Source organism: Humulus lupulus, chromosome 4 (assembly GCF_963169125.1).
Source record: "Humulus lupulus chromosome 4, drHumLupu1.1, whole genome shotgun sequence".
Taxonomy (NCBI): Eukaryota; Viridiplantae; Streptophyta; class Magnoliopsida; order Rosales; family Cannabaceae; genus Humulus; species Humulus lupulus.
Genome location: NC_084796.1, coordinates 166,169,303 through 166,183,358, shown reverse-complemented (window position 1 = coordinate 166,183,358; position 14,056 = coordinate 166,169,303). Strand labels below are relative to the sequence as shown.

The window sequence follows — 14,056 nt, the reverse complement described above, 5'->3', positions numbered from 1 at the left end:
CAGTGATAGGAGGAGAGATATCCACAATATCGGGAGGTCTGCATTTGGCTGGCATGAGCAGGGGTGCCCAAAAGAGGTACATAAACGAACTCAAGGCTCATAATGGAGTAGAGTTCATCCCCGAGCAGCCTCTGCCAAAGCAGCAGTGATTGGAAAGGAAACTGTAACGCCCCAACTCCAGGGATCTTTACGGTGTTCCTTGTAAACAGTGCTAAACTCGCTAATCGAGTCATTTGGCCAAAATCATGTAACTAAGTATGATTAGCGGTTTAGGATTAAAAAAAATTTGGTTAAGATATAACGTTTCACTAGAACATTTAATATATACGTTGGGATCCCAAAAATATAATTTCAGAGTCTATTACAGAAAACTATTTACAACATGCCGATCTAAGCGGCAAAACAGGGTTTAACCCTAGTTCCTCTTTAAACCTCGGCCGTGGCGGACGAGCAGCTGCATATGTACACGTTATCACCTAAGCTCTCCAACTCAAGGATGGTCCAGCTTCCTTTTGCCTTTACCTGCACCACATAGCACCCGTGAGCCGAAGCCCAGCAAGAAAACATAATATAACATGATATAATATCAACAGTAATTGTATTGATTATTCAAGACCAACAGTCCAAACAAATTGGTGACTATCACAAAAGTCACAAATGTGGGGACAGCACCCTTTAGCCATGTGATGATAGGATCACCAGGGCTTAACTGATAGGTTATCCTTTCATAAGTTCAATTAGGATAGGTGTACGGTGAATGGTCACCAACATAACCTTCCTCATGACCATAGAGTCATAACCTGGGGGACAGCACCCTTTAGCCATGTGACGGTAGGGTCACCAGGGCTTAACAAATGAGTGAGCATCTCACTAGCTTCAACAGGATAGGTGCATGGTGATTGGTCACCAACATAACCTTCCTCCCGACTCTAGAGTCGTAACTGTGGAACAGCATTCCCTAGCCATGTGAAAAACAGTCACCGCGGCCATATGCCCTGGCTCTGAACATCTGGTCTTAGACCAGGCAAGCGCTTATAAGTTCATCAACTTTAGGGTCGGTCCAGCATTAATGCCATGGAGCCATTCAACGTTGATATCGATTAGATCTAATCTTCACTCAGCCCTACGTCCTCGACGCTTATGCCGTTTCTGACCCTCAGGTCAGTGAAACACGACCAGTGTTCAGCTCATTGTGAACTTGACTAATAAATCATAGCTTCACAGATGAATCCAACACCATTGCCAATTCTGACTAATAAGTCAGTGCCATACACAAGTAAGTCATGCCACCAAACATGTGTCACATGTCCAATATCCATAAACAAGGTATTCAACATGCTTACTCAACAAGTATTAATACAATTAGGACCATGCACAAACCCAGAGGCACAGACTCTGAACAATATCATACTCGGTACTCAAAGCATGTCCTAATCACATGTTTCTCATGCATCACATGCATTATACTTAACAATCCAACATGCACCAATTATAGCCATGCATGTCATGTTTAATAACCAACCAACATGCATCAAGAATAGCCATGCATGTCACATATACACAGGGTGCAGTTTTCTTACCTCAGATTCGAGCTAGAATGATTAAAAGAATGACCCTTGAGAACGATCAACTTTTAGTCCTTTAGCGATCACCTAGTCATAACCAAATATAGGATATCATCAATAAAAATGATCAACATAGGTTCCCAAACCAATACCTAGCCTCCGGGACATCAATCCACACTTAACCGGGTAGTAGGATTGACCTCGAGGCCTATGGGTAGCATCCCCAAGCTAAAAACACATTTCTGGCCAAAAATGCCCTGATGGGCCGTGGCTCACCATAGCCATGTCGTGGCTCACCCTCAAACAGAAGCATAATTCTTCCCAGAAACACACTCAGGCCGCAGCACACCATAGCCAGGCCGCGGCACATTACGCAAACCAGCAAGCCACCAGCTTGCTTCCCCTGCGTTTCTCCTCGAAACCAAACCTTCAAACCAGTCCCAAACCTCAACCTAACATCCAATTCAACCACTAAACATTATCAACAACTCACCCACATCAAAACCCAAGTTAAACATCAACTAAACTTCCATTAATTCCAACTATTTACCAAGAAATCACAAGCAGAAAGTTTAAAGCCAAAACAGAGCATACCATGAAACTAATGGCTGGAACTTACCTCAACTTGATTTTGAATCCCCTTAGATGGCTGAATCAAGTTCCTAAGCTCCCACCTTTGATCTCCTAGCTTAACTCCTCAATTTGGGCTCTCAAAATTCAAAGGAAGAATGAAGGGAAATCATGTACAGGAGAGAAAGGAGGAGATGAGGATGAAGCTCCATTTTGTTCTGTTTTCCACAGCCTACTAAACCTCATATATATCCAAACTAAATGACCTAAATACCCCTAGGTCACTTAAGGTTCCTAAAGCCACCCCAAGGGCAAAATTGTCCTTTCCAACCTATACCGTTAATTATAATTAACGCTCTCCAATTCCCGCTATTCTCAATAATCTCAAATCCCATTACCCTTTTATTCCCGGTAATGCTCTAGTCATCAAAATGACCCCAAGACTCACCCCGAGCCCCGAACTTAAACCCGTTATGACTAGACCGAACACTTACATTTCATGATCGTCTCATGCCGAATAGCTCGAACCAATCCACCTTATAGTATGGCTATATTAATTAATCACAACCATGCACCCAAAATACACAATTACGCCCACAGCGGCCACATTACAAAAATTCCCTCATAATTAATATACGAACCCATATGCATGCATTCACCATCATATAATAATATAATTCACGTAAACATGCATATAATCATTAAATACCATAAGAAATCAATTATGGCCCTCCCGACCTCCTAATCAAGGTCCTAAACCTTATTAGGAAATTTGGGGCATTACAGCAACCAATCATTTTTACTGAAGAAGATGCTGGCCACGTCCAATTCCCTCATAACGACCCTCTGGTCGTAGTAGTGCATCTCGCTAATCGGAGGGTTAGGAGGGTGCTGATCGATAATGGGAGCTCGGTAAACCTTCTATTCCGGTCCACTCTGGAGAAGATGGGTTTGACTGTCGCCGAGCTGAAGGCGACCTCCATGATGCTGTATGGTTTTTCGGGAGAAGGATCAGCGGCTATAGGAAAGATCGAGCTTGTAATCAACTTAGGAGAGGGACCTCGGATAGTCTCAAAACTCCTTGAGTTCGTGGTCATCGACTGCCCCGCTGCATACAATGCCATTTTGGGCCGACCTACACTTATAGCATTTGAAGCCATCACCTCCGTTCGCCACCTCGCGCTGAAAGTCCCTTCTTCCACGGGGATATGCATGGTCCGTGGCAATCAGCTTGGGGCATATGGTACCTGGCTAATATAACCATGTCGCCTTAAAGAATTAGAAGTTGATTCAAATCGATTGGTCGATGTTTTTCTTAAAAAACACGACATATTGATAATGGATTAACACAAACTAAGCCCTATCCTGGATATAACCAGGTCCGAAAACTTAGAAGTTGATTAAAATTGATTAATCAGTGTTTTTCTTAAAAAGCACAAGATATTAGTCAAAGAATTAACGCGAACTAAGTTTTCAAAATAATGTCCTGGACATAACCAGGTCCTAAAACTTAGAAGTTGATTCAAATTGATTAATCAGTGTTTTTCTTAAAAACCACAAGATATTAGTTAAAGAATTAACGCGAACTAAGTTTTCAAAATAACGTCCTGGACATAACCAGGTCCTAAAACTTAGAAGTTGATTCAAATTGATTAATCAGTGTTTTTCTTAAAAAGCACAAGATATTAGTCAAAGAATTAACGCGGACTAAGTTTTCAAAATAACGTCCTGGACATAACCAGGTCCTAAAACTTAGAAGTTGATTCAAATTGATTAATCAGTGTTTTTCTTAAAATCCACAAGATATTAGTCAAAGAATTAACGCAAACTAAGTTTTCAAAATAACGTCCTGGACATAACCAGGTCCTAAAACTTAGAAGTTGATTCAAATTGATTAATCATAGTTTTTCTTAAAAAGCACAAGATATTAGTCAAAGAATTAATGCGGACTAAGTTTTCAAAATAACGTCCTGGACATAACCAGGTCCTAAAACTTAGAAGTTGATTCAAATTGATTAATAAGTGTTTTTCTTAAAAAGCAAAAGATATTAGTCAAAGAATTAACGCGAACTAAGTTTTTAAAGCGAGGTCCGGGATTTAACCAGGATTCGTCTTAAAAATTGGATCAAGATTGGTTAATATGTTTTTCCCAGAAAAATATAAGAGTATCAATCATGGCAAAAAAACAAACTAAGGTGCATAGAATCAAAAATTGACTAAAACCAGTTGTCTCGAGGTGAAAAAACCTCATACAAAGTTACAATATATATATATATGTGTAAAAAGAAAATGAAAGGCCCTAGGCTCCACCGGGCTGCTCCATTGAGGTCGCCGTCTCGCCCTCCTGCTCGGCCACTGTGGAGGCCTCCCTAGTCTCAGAAGGCGCCTCTTGCTGGAGGTGAGCTTTGAACCCTTCCCGGAAGTCCTCCCAGTCCACTCCTAAAAAGGAGAAGTCGTCGTCCGAGTTGAAGACCCAACAATGGTAGAGCATGTCCTCCATGGCAGAGCTAGAAGCTTCCTTCTCCGTTGCCAGGGCGGCCTTAGCCTCCTCGGCTCCAGTCTTCGTAGAGTCCAACTCAGCCATCACGGCAGCAAGGGCGGCCTTGGTAGCCTCGGCCTCTTGAAGCTTAGGACGAGCTGCATCCAGCTCAGCCTGCAAGGCCGCCATGGCATCCTTGGCCTCTTTTTCCTGCTGTTGGGCCGCTTGCAGGGCGGCCAAGGTCATTTGATGGGCGGTCAAAACCGCCTGGTACTTGCCCCTCATGTCCTCGAGCCGAGCCTTAGACCTGGATATGCTCCGGTGAAGAGCCAGAGCGCCCTACAAAACAAAGAGGCAACTACCTTAGAAAAAAAAAGAGAGACAAGGCAAAGCATGGTAACCAAAGTATAAAAGAGCAAAGCCAGCTTACCGTTAGAGCCATTCCCGGTGAAGACTCCATCACACTCTCCGGGCTCCTTGTCTCGATTGCCCGTAGGTCCCTTTCGGTGGCCCCGAAGTAGTGGTCGACGGTGTAGGTCGCCGTCTCGTACACCGTCCCCCGAAAGACGTCAGGAATTTTCTCCAAGGCCTGGGGGTCCACCGGAATGCGCACCTCGGTGGCAACAGCTACCAAAGTCCCAGGCTCCATCTCCATATCCCGAACGAAGGCAGGAGTTCGTGGAGGGTGCGGGGGCATCTTCTCCATTGCTACAGGAGGTGGAGGTACCTTGGCCTGGGGAGCTGGGGTCTGGTCTTTCCCCTTTGCAGGGGACTTGGTTGGTGTCCCAGCGGCCTTCTTTGCCACCCGGAGCTTCTTCACCATGGGCCCGGAGGTCCCGGCGGAGGAGTTCCCTTCGGTGAACCTAGCTCGCAAATCCTTGTTCCCGGGCTGAGACATCTCTTCTGGCAAAACAAAGACAACATTAGTATACAAGTTAGCATTTATGCAAGAACAACAAGGATAAGGAGAAAACATAATTCAAAAACATATATCATAAAGGATCCTACCCCCTAAGCTAGAAGAGGAATCTATGGTCACGACCATCGGCCTCGGAGCTTCTGCGGGGGAATCTAAGACAATGACTTCACGGGCTGGCACGGGTTCTGGGTTCGAAACTAGCTCAGGACTAGACTCTTCTACGTACTGCCTGAGACCTGGAGCTACGGTACCCTCCCGGAGAGAGGGCCATGACTGAAGGTTGGTCCCATACTCCTCAAATAAGGCCGACCTAAAGGCTAGGGTGTTGTCTACGACTACGGTACCCCTAGGGCGGCTACTTTCGTAATCTAGCACAAGCTGGTCGACACAATGGAGCAGGGCTATGTCAAGGTCTGGGTCACTTCGATGGCGTTGGATTGAACCTAACTAGCCGGGGGTCTGCGGTGGCCCTATCTAAGCCCCTAAATAGATATGGGTTACCTTGGCCAGAGGGGCCGGCTGCTGCCCCGGAGTGGGCCCTCTCCATGTTAGCTTCTTGGGCGACCTTTCGTGCCCTCTTCCGCCTCACGGGGGGCACCTCATCCTCCTCGTCCTCGTCCTCATCTCTTCCCTCGGCTTCCTCCTCGGGAATGGGCCTCATCTCGCGAGCTGGGGGAGGCCCTCGCAGTTTCCTCAGGTTCAAAGTCTGGCCTGGGGAGATCAGTTTGCATGCCAGCATCATCTCATCTATCATGAGCTGGCGGTAGTCCTTTTCACTTGGGGGCAGACCCGCCAGCATCTCGTACTGACTCCCGAGGATCACAAACTTGTCTGTCCTCACGAAAATGGCTGCAGAATTATTCTAAGTCAGAAATGGATAAAGGGGGAGCTAATCAATACTTAACTTACGAGCTAAGAGTAAAGGTACTTACGAGGATGGTTGAAGTAATGAAGTTCGTAGTTGCGAAACCCCTTGGACATAAAGAACTGGTCTTCGAAGTCGTTGGGTTGGTTGGGCAGCTCGATGACCGCAGCCGTGTTTGGGAAGCGGGTCAGGTAGTAGAACCCGTCGCCTCGCCCCCGCTGCTCTGGGCTGGCCTCGAGGCAGAAAAAATATAAGATATCTGCCGGAGTGGGGACCTCCCACTCCTGTTTCAAGAACAAATATCTCAACCCCGCCAACAAACGATAGGAGTTGGGGGGGAGCTGGAAAGGAGCCAACTTCACATAGTTGAGGAAGTTGGCGAAATATTGGTATAGCGGGAGGAAGGCCCCAGCCTTGAAGTGCTCATCACTCCAAGCCCCATATTCCTCGTTGAGCAGTGCGCAGCTCCGCTCACCTTCTAGGGGAGGTCGGGCGATCAGGGCGCCCCTCCCTAGCTCGATGTTGTGGGAGAGGAATATTTTATTCACTCTCCCCTGGTCAGTGATCTTCGAGACAATCCTCTCGGCCTCGAAAAAAGCATCGGGCACCACCTCGAGCTCCCGCTCCACAGCCGGCCCAAAGACGGGGATTGGGGAGTCTATCATCACCTCCTTTCCTTGGGACTGTTGGGAGGATGAGCTGCCTACGGTCTTCTTAGGAGCGTTCTTCTTGGGTCCCATCTTGTCGCCTAGCGAATAAAAGAAGATATTTCAGAAAGGGCAACCTAAGAATAAGAAAGAATCTGAAGAAGTGTTTCCTTTGCACGGGCTGAGGTAAGCTCAGCCCGTGGAGAGTGAGACCATTCGGTTCTATGAACACGCGCCTGTGCTCCCAACAGATCCACGATTACTCAGAATTCGTGTGTCAGGAGGGTCAGGATAAAAGTTTGCATTGGAAGGAAAGTTTCAGTAGGCCAGAGGTGCAAAAACGCCTGTGAAGCGTGTCCCCTAAGCTACCCGGTTTTGCACCCAAAATGCTGGATATTTTGAACAAGCATACCCAAAAATCTACCCAGAAGGTTTCCCCAGAAAATGCACCCTATGAGCCATGCTACTAAATGGTTTTCTTCTACAATCGATGCCCTAACCTAAAAGCCTACACCCTTCATACCCACACAAAACCAAAAAAACCTTGCATGCAGCTACAGGAACTATTTACCTAAGCTACAGTGAAAAGAAAATTTAAAGCATGCACAGTCAGAAAACTTACGAAGTGTTTTGCTATGGGGGGGATGAAGGGGTCGTCTAGGTTGGGGCCTCGACGGAGTGACTGGTTCCAAAACCTCAAAGGAGCCCTTGCGCCTGATCTTCTAGAATGCTGGGAACGGTAACCGGGAGAAAAAGAGGGTTTTTTGAGGACAAGAAGAGAGAAGAAGATGGGAAATTCAGAAAATTTTCAAATAAACAGGCGGCCCATGCGTATGGTGGCCACCCCTTTTTATACGTGAAATGTCATGAGAGGAGGGTCGTTGGATCGCCCTGATGTGGGATCCGAGACTCTCCACTCGAAAGGCGAAACGACGGCTGAGTATAGGCTAGGCCATTTAATGCGGTTCTACGAAGACGTACCGTCACCAACCACGATGCTCCACGTATTCGGCGCCTGCGTAATAGGTGGAATATGGAGAGTCCATGGAGAAGCCTAAAAGCCCCTACTGTGGCCCCAAACAACGTCGTGTTCCACGAGCAAAGGCTTGGGGGGCAAATGTACGCCCTGATTTCCCACGGGCTATTAGCGAGCAGAGATATGGCCTAATTATATCAGCCACGTGGATACCACATGACCGGAGCTGCTGTCGTCAGGTCCTAACCCTTTAGCTCGAGGTAACCAAAGGTTCACCAAGATTATTTAAGGGCCGAGTCAGGAAAATAAAGACCGCAGGTCAGGAAGGCGTCCAACTCGGGGAACAAGCTGGAGGTGGAAGCCGTGTGTAACGACCCAAATTCACTAATAAGGCTTAAGGGCCCTGATTAGTGTGCCTGGAGGGCATAATGGGGATTATGTGTGAATTTAATGATTAAGATGCATGATTATGATTTAAAGCATGTTATATGATTACTTTAATATTTGAGATGCATGACTACGTGTGTTAGTATGCATAAAGGCCCTGATTAGGTTAGAAGGGCATAATCATAATTTTGGCCATTATGGGCATAATTTCTTTGATATATGTGATAATTGTCGAGACCACATTATTATGTGGATATATCTGTGATCTGTGACTCGAGACGATCCTGTTGAGCAAGGTAGTGAGAAAGTCATGGCGGGGATTTATACCCGGCTCGGGGTGAGCTCAGGGGTATAAATGGGAATTTAGTAGATAAACTGGAGTCTATTATGACATTGAGGAATGCTATTGGTGATTAATTAGGTATCGAGAATTAAGCGGGAAATAATAGAGACACTCGAGGAATTAGCGGGATTGGGTAAAATGACTAAAATGCCCTTAAGTGGACTAAAGGACTAGAATTAATAGGGAGGGCATAATGGTCATTTGGCTTTTAAGGATGGGTATTACTGGGGTTTTATGTTGGTGGGATTTATAGAACATTACAGAAGTTTGAAAAAAGAAAGAAAAGGAAAGGAAAAGAAAGGAGAGAAAACAGAGAGAATTCTCTAGGTCGGTTTGTACTTCCTTCACTTGTTTCTTGAGGATTTCTGGAGTAAATCTCAGAGGAGAGCTGAGATTAACTAGGCATCAAAGATCCTAACTTAAGACTGAGGAATTGACAGAGGCTTAGTAAGGGTTCATCAACACTTGAGGTAAGACTTAGAATTCTTCAGTTTCAGTTTTTGGTTTTTGAGTTGTAGTGCTTAAGTTGAAATTGGGTGGAACCTTAGGGAATTCAGACTTGAGGCTGAGGAGGAGCAAGCCAAAGGAGTCTAGAAGCAGCTTGTGGTCGAAATTCTATCAAAGGTATAAGGTCTAAACTCTAAACTTTGATGTTCAGCTGGTTTTTACTGCGTTTTAGAGCTTGGAACTGATTATGGTGAAATCTGAGTTTGTGGAAGCATGTGTTTGGGTTTTAGGTGTTTCGGGTGCTTGGGATGAGTGGAGTGTGTTCATGAGGTTGTTTTTAAGTTTGGGTAAGAGTTGGAAGAGGTTTGGTTGAGGTTGGTTCGAGAAAATCGCAGAAGTGAAATTTTGGTGCTGGGCTGTCTGTGACTAGCGCTACAGCGCTAGCCTTTGGGCGCTATAGCGCTAGGCCATAATGCTGAGGGGAATTTGGCTTCTTTCTGTAGCGCTGTAGCGCCCTCCCAAGAGCGCTGTAGCGCTACCCTGCCTTCTGAAGGGGATTTTAGGGTTATTTGCTAGGGTTTTTGACCTAAGGTTTGGGGTTTGGTTCCACCACCTTGTTTGGTGGAACTAGGACTTCCCGGGGGCTCGGGATTGGCCCCGGGACTAGGTTTTGAACTTGAGGGTTGATGATTACTTTGGCCATGATTGTGTTTAGGTGAGCGCTAGGGCTCGAGGGGGATCGTGCTCAAGGTGTCGAGGGATCAAAACTATTGAATTGAAAGGTAAGAAAACTGCACCCGGTTATATGATTGTGATGGGACTAAGTGCTCCCGAGAATTGTATCGTGTCAATGTTAGTATCACGCCATGGGACATGTAAAAGCGACCTAAGAGTGTCGTACATACTATTAGCGCATAGAGCGCGATTTGGCCACTGGGAGCCATGAACACTGGGATAACAGAGGGAGCAGCCTGTGAGCGCTAGCCCTGGTTATCGTTTATAAATTGTGCATGTTATGAATTGATATGCCTAGTATGTGAGATATTGACTTGACTGCTAAATGCTTATGCTCTATTGTTGTTGTGTTTTCTTGCTGGGCCTTGGCTCACGGGTGCTACGTGGTGCAGGTAAAGGCAGGGGCAAGCTGAACCAAGCCTGAGGTGGAGAGCTCCGAGGTGAAATGTACATAGCCAGTTGTTCGATCACCACGATCGAGGAGTGGACCAGGACAGGGATTACCTAACTGCTTGTTTTGCCTTAGTATGGCTGGTTATTGTATCTGAGTCTCACAACCTTTGTAAATGATCTTTAAACTTGTATTTTTAGGATCCTGTGTAACCAGATAATGTTTCTTAATGAAAAGTGTGGCTTTTGAGACCAAAAAGCTTTTAACCCTAGTACCTTTGTAGCTTCTGCAACACGATTTTAATTAAATGACTTGACTAGCAAGTCTGGCACATTATAAACACACAGTGTAACAGTCTTGGCTATCCAGGGCGTTACAACTTGACTCCTTATAAAGTCAACCACGCAATGTAAACGTACATATATCAGACATCACGTGTCTGATATATCCCTGAATTCTCGGACACGCAGCATGAACGTGCGTATTCAGGCACCCACGACTGGGTTGGGCCGTGCGGCCCATTATCCCCCTTACCTGTTGATTAGACCACACTTCATTTGTCAGGTTTTAGGAATTAATCATGAATGTCACAGAAGTCACATGATGTGTAAGAAGGTCACAGGATGACCCCCCTTACCAACTCCCAGGTGCCCTCTCCTATAAATATGGAGACCCTGGGAGTTGCAAAGGGTTATATTCTATTACATAACAAAATACCTTGTAAAAAATACCAGAAATATAGCAATAATATTGGCTGGTGGAGTAGAAGGATTTTAACCTTTGAACCACCTAAAAATGTAGTCGTGTCATCAGTCCATTTTAAGATCATTTATCTGTTTCGGTTCATTATTAAGCACTAATCTCTTTCTCTTATTTTCTTAATTACATGTTGGCGAAGAACCGCGTCAACACATACATACATACATAGCATAGCATAGCCTATAAAAATATTCATATAAAATCTAACCAATTTTCCTTACCAAAAATTGGGATATTAGAGACAAGAGAGAGATTAGAAACTTCTAAAACCAAACAGTAAAAATCATAAGTTTCCTAAAGAAAAGAAGATGAAGAGAAGATCCAAACCATCAAGATAAGAACTTACCAAAAACCTTAAGTTTCAATAAAATCAAACACCTAACCAAAAGCCATTATAAAACGTTAGGATTTGGAAGAAAATGAAAAGAATAAGAGGAACTATAATGAACTAAACTTGAGGATTGAGAATACCTTAGATAGATTAGAACTTCGATCTACTCCTTAATACTGAAATATCACTCTATCTAACTTCCCAAGTGTTTAGAAAAGCTTGGATTTGAAAGCTTTTAACCCCAAAACCCTAATGTTTCTCTCTAGAACAAACTTAGCAGCTTGGAGGCTCTGAAAAATGCTTGAATGATGATGCAAATGGCTGAGTGAAGGGTCCTATTTATAGAGTTCAAGGAGTGAAACTAACTCCTTTTGAAATGAATAAAAAATGAATTTCCTACTCAACAAATGCCTAGAACTCGTTCAAAATCGTTCAAGAACAAGTCCAAGTTGTTGAGGGTTGTTTCTAGCTCGGATTCCACAGATTTTCAAAACATGCAAGTTGAGCCGATATATTGCCCCCATACTCCCGAGCCTCCATGTTTCGTTCGTACGAGGTTGACGTGTTTTCCGTATCAATCATAGGCGATATATCAGCTCCTATAGATGCGATATATTAGCATACGCTGATATATCAAACACGTTTTTGTACACTTTCAGCACACCTTAATTTTTCTTAAACCACTTTGACTTAGTAAAATATGATCCTAATAGCTGAGGGAAGGTTCTAAACTTCCTAGGTTTATCCTTAATTAATTTATTCATCTATCCTTAAATCCTTAATAAACATACATGTAACAAGTGTCACGTTCTTAATTATTCTATTTAAACATTAGGTTAAAATAAATATCATTTCTAGGACCAGCTATATTAATCAAACCTCAAGTTAAAATTAATATTTCTAAACTATAGATTAAACTTATAAAATTCATAACTATCTCTATGATTTTCCAACTAAATCCCGCTTGAACCAATAACCACGAAAACTAAAATACTACAACACAAGCTACTACTATCTAGCTAAGTAAAATTTTGAGATGCTACAGAACTTAGTAGGCTTCTCAACTCATCTTCTGACACATATCCATCAGATTCTGCACTTTCTTCATTCCTTGGCTACACAAACTAGTTACAGATCCCCGCCATCTATATGGATCTATTGAGGAATCCATCTCTATTTTGTCTTGAACATTTTATGCATATTCCTCTTCTTCAAGTCTGAAATCTTCATCTTTGTTATAATTCACAACAACTTTTCTTTGGGTATCGATAGGTGGGTCTTGCACTTGTTGGGTGGTGGCTACTTATCTTGGATGGCTTGGGTCTATGCATGTGGGTGTGGGATGGGGCTCACCACAACATCTACTGTAACCGAGGCATCATCTGGCATATATTCAATCTGGCATATATTCAATAATACACTTCCTCAAATGAGGCAAATGAGGTGGTTAAGGAATGTGTTGAATAACTTTGAGATCTTTACTCCACTCTAACGTAAATATTTCAAATGGTAAAACATTATATACATTTGCCTCCTTATATCTTATACTCTTTACACAGGCAATTACCAAGACAAATAAAGAAAAGAAAATTGCACATTGTAATAGGATAAAAAATTTCAGACAACTTTGAACCCTACCAAGACCGCATAACCCCAAAAATCAGTCCCACTCAACCAAAAGATTCCAATACACATGTACAAGGATTGAAGACGTGTGAACCCTACTTTGTTATCCCTAATATATTCAAGAAACCTAAAATATAAACATTAATTTTGTTAGCTACTAACCTAACTGCAATAAACAAGGCAATAAATATTCCCTCATGTATAAGTTATTTGAATATAATAACTACAAGACAACCCATAAAAAAAGTGAGTGATAAAAGTGCTTTTGTGAAAATACGAACAAAAAGTTGAAAAAAGAATAAATAAAAATGTTTTGGCTTTTGACATTCAAGCCAAAGGAATCAAATGGAAAAAGTGTGAAAAGTTGATCATTATATTCATATTGTCATCTCAATCCTCAAACATTATTATTATTATTATTATTATTAATATTATTACAAGAAGAAGAAAAGAAAAGGCAAAAGAAGATTTTAAGAGACTTACCGTACTTGGGCAAAGAACCCATACTCTGTCTCACTCAGAGAGACTGGCAAATATCATGTTCTTCTTCCGATTGGAGCACTTCCGTGAACTTGGACGCAGAGAGAATCGCAATCTTTATGTTGACCACATCATGTTCTTCCTCTGATGTATATAATTCAATTTTACGTTTAATTTATTTTTAGTTTAATTCAATTTAAAATATTTTTATTATATTAATTAATTAAATTGAAAACCTCTGCCACGTTTACACAGTATAGACCTATTTGTTAGGGTTTTGCCCTAAAAGCGTGTATAAAGATATTTTATTTACTGGAAGTTAATAAAAATATAGTTTTCCTCTAATTGAATGTTTGAATTATTGTTTCAATAATTATTATAAATACAAAAAAAATTATATATTCATTCATGAGAGTATGATCTTGTATGAGTACTAGAAGATTAAGATGATAAATAATAAACAAAATAGTCAGCAACATATTACAGTATGGAATCTTTAACCAATGGTTGTTAGTACGGTTTGCTAAGTACTTTTG

General features: G+C 42.8%; 1 protein-coding gene across 1 annotated transcript; it reads right to left on the bottom strand.

Moving 5' to 3' along the window:
• Nucleotides 1–4,347: 4,347 nt before the first annotated feature.
• LOC133829260 (uncharacterized) lies at nucleotides 4,348–13,663 on the bottom strand. The gene is made up of 3 exons (XM_062259096.1): nucleotides 13,524–13,663; nucleotides 5,045–5,517; nucleotides 4,348–4,953 (listed from the first exon to the last, which is right to left on the bottom strand). The coding sequence occupies exons 1-3, from the start codon at nucleotides 13,543–13,545 to the stop codon at nucleotides 4,435–4,437; spliced, it is 1,014 nt and encodes a 337-aa protein (XP_062115080.1). The 5' UTR covers nucleotides 13,546–13,663; the 3' UTR covers nucleotides 4,348–4,434.
• Nucleotides 13,664–14,056: the final 393 nt, after the last annotated feature.

Coding starts and splice junctions, on each gene's coding strand:
- LOC133829260 (XM_062259096.1), bottom strand. CDS start 13,545: ATGGGTTCTTTGCCCAAGTACG. Junction 5,518..13,523: donor GGGTTCTTTGCCCAAGTACG/GTAAGTCTCTTA, acceptor TTGTTTTGCCAG/AAGAGATGTCTCAGCCCGGG. Junction 4,954..5,044: donor CACCGGGAATGGCTCTAACG/GTAAGCTGGCTT, acceptor TTTGTTTTGTAG/GGCGCTCTGGCTCTTCACCG.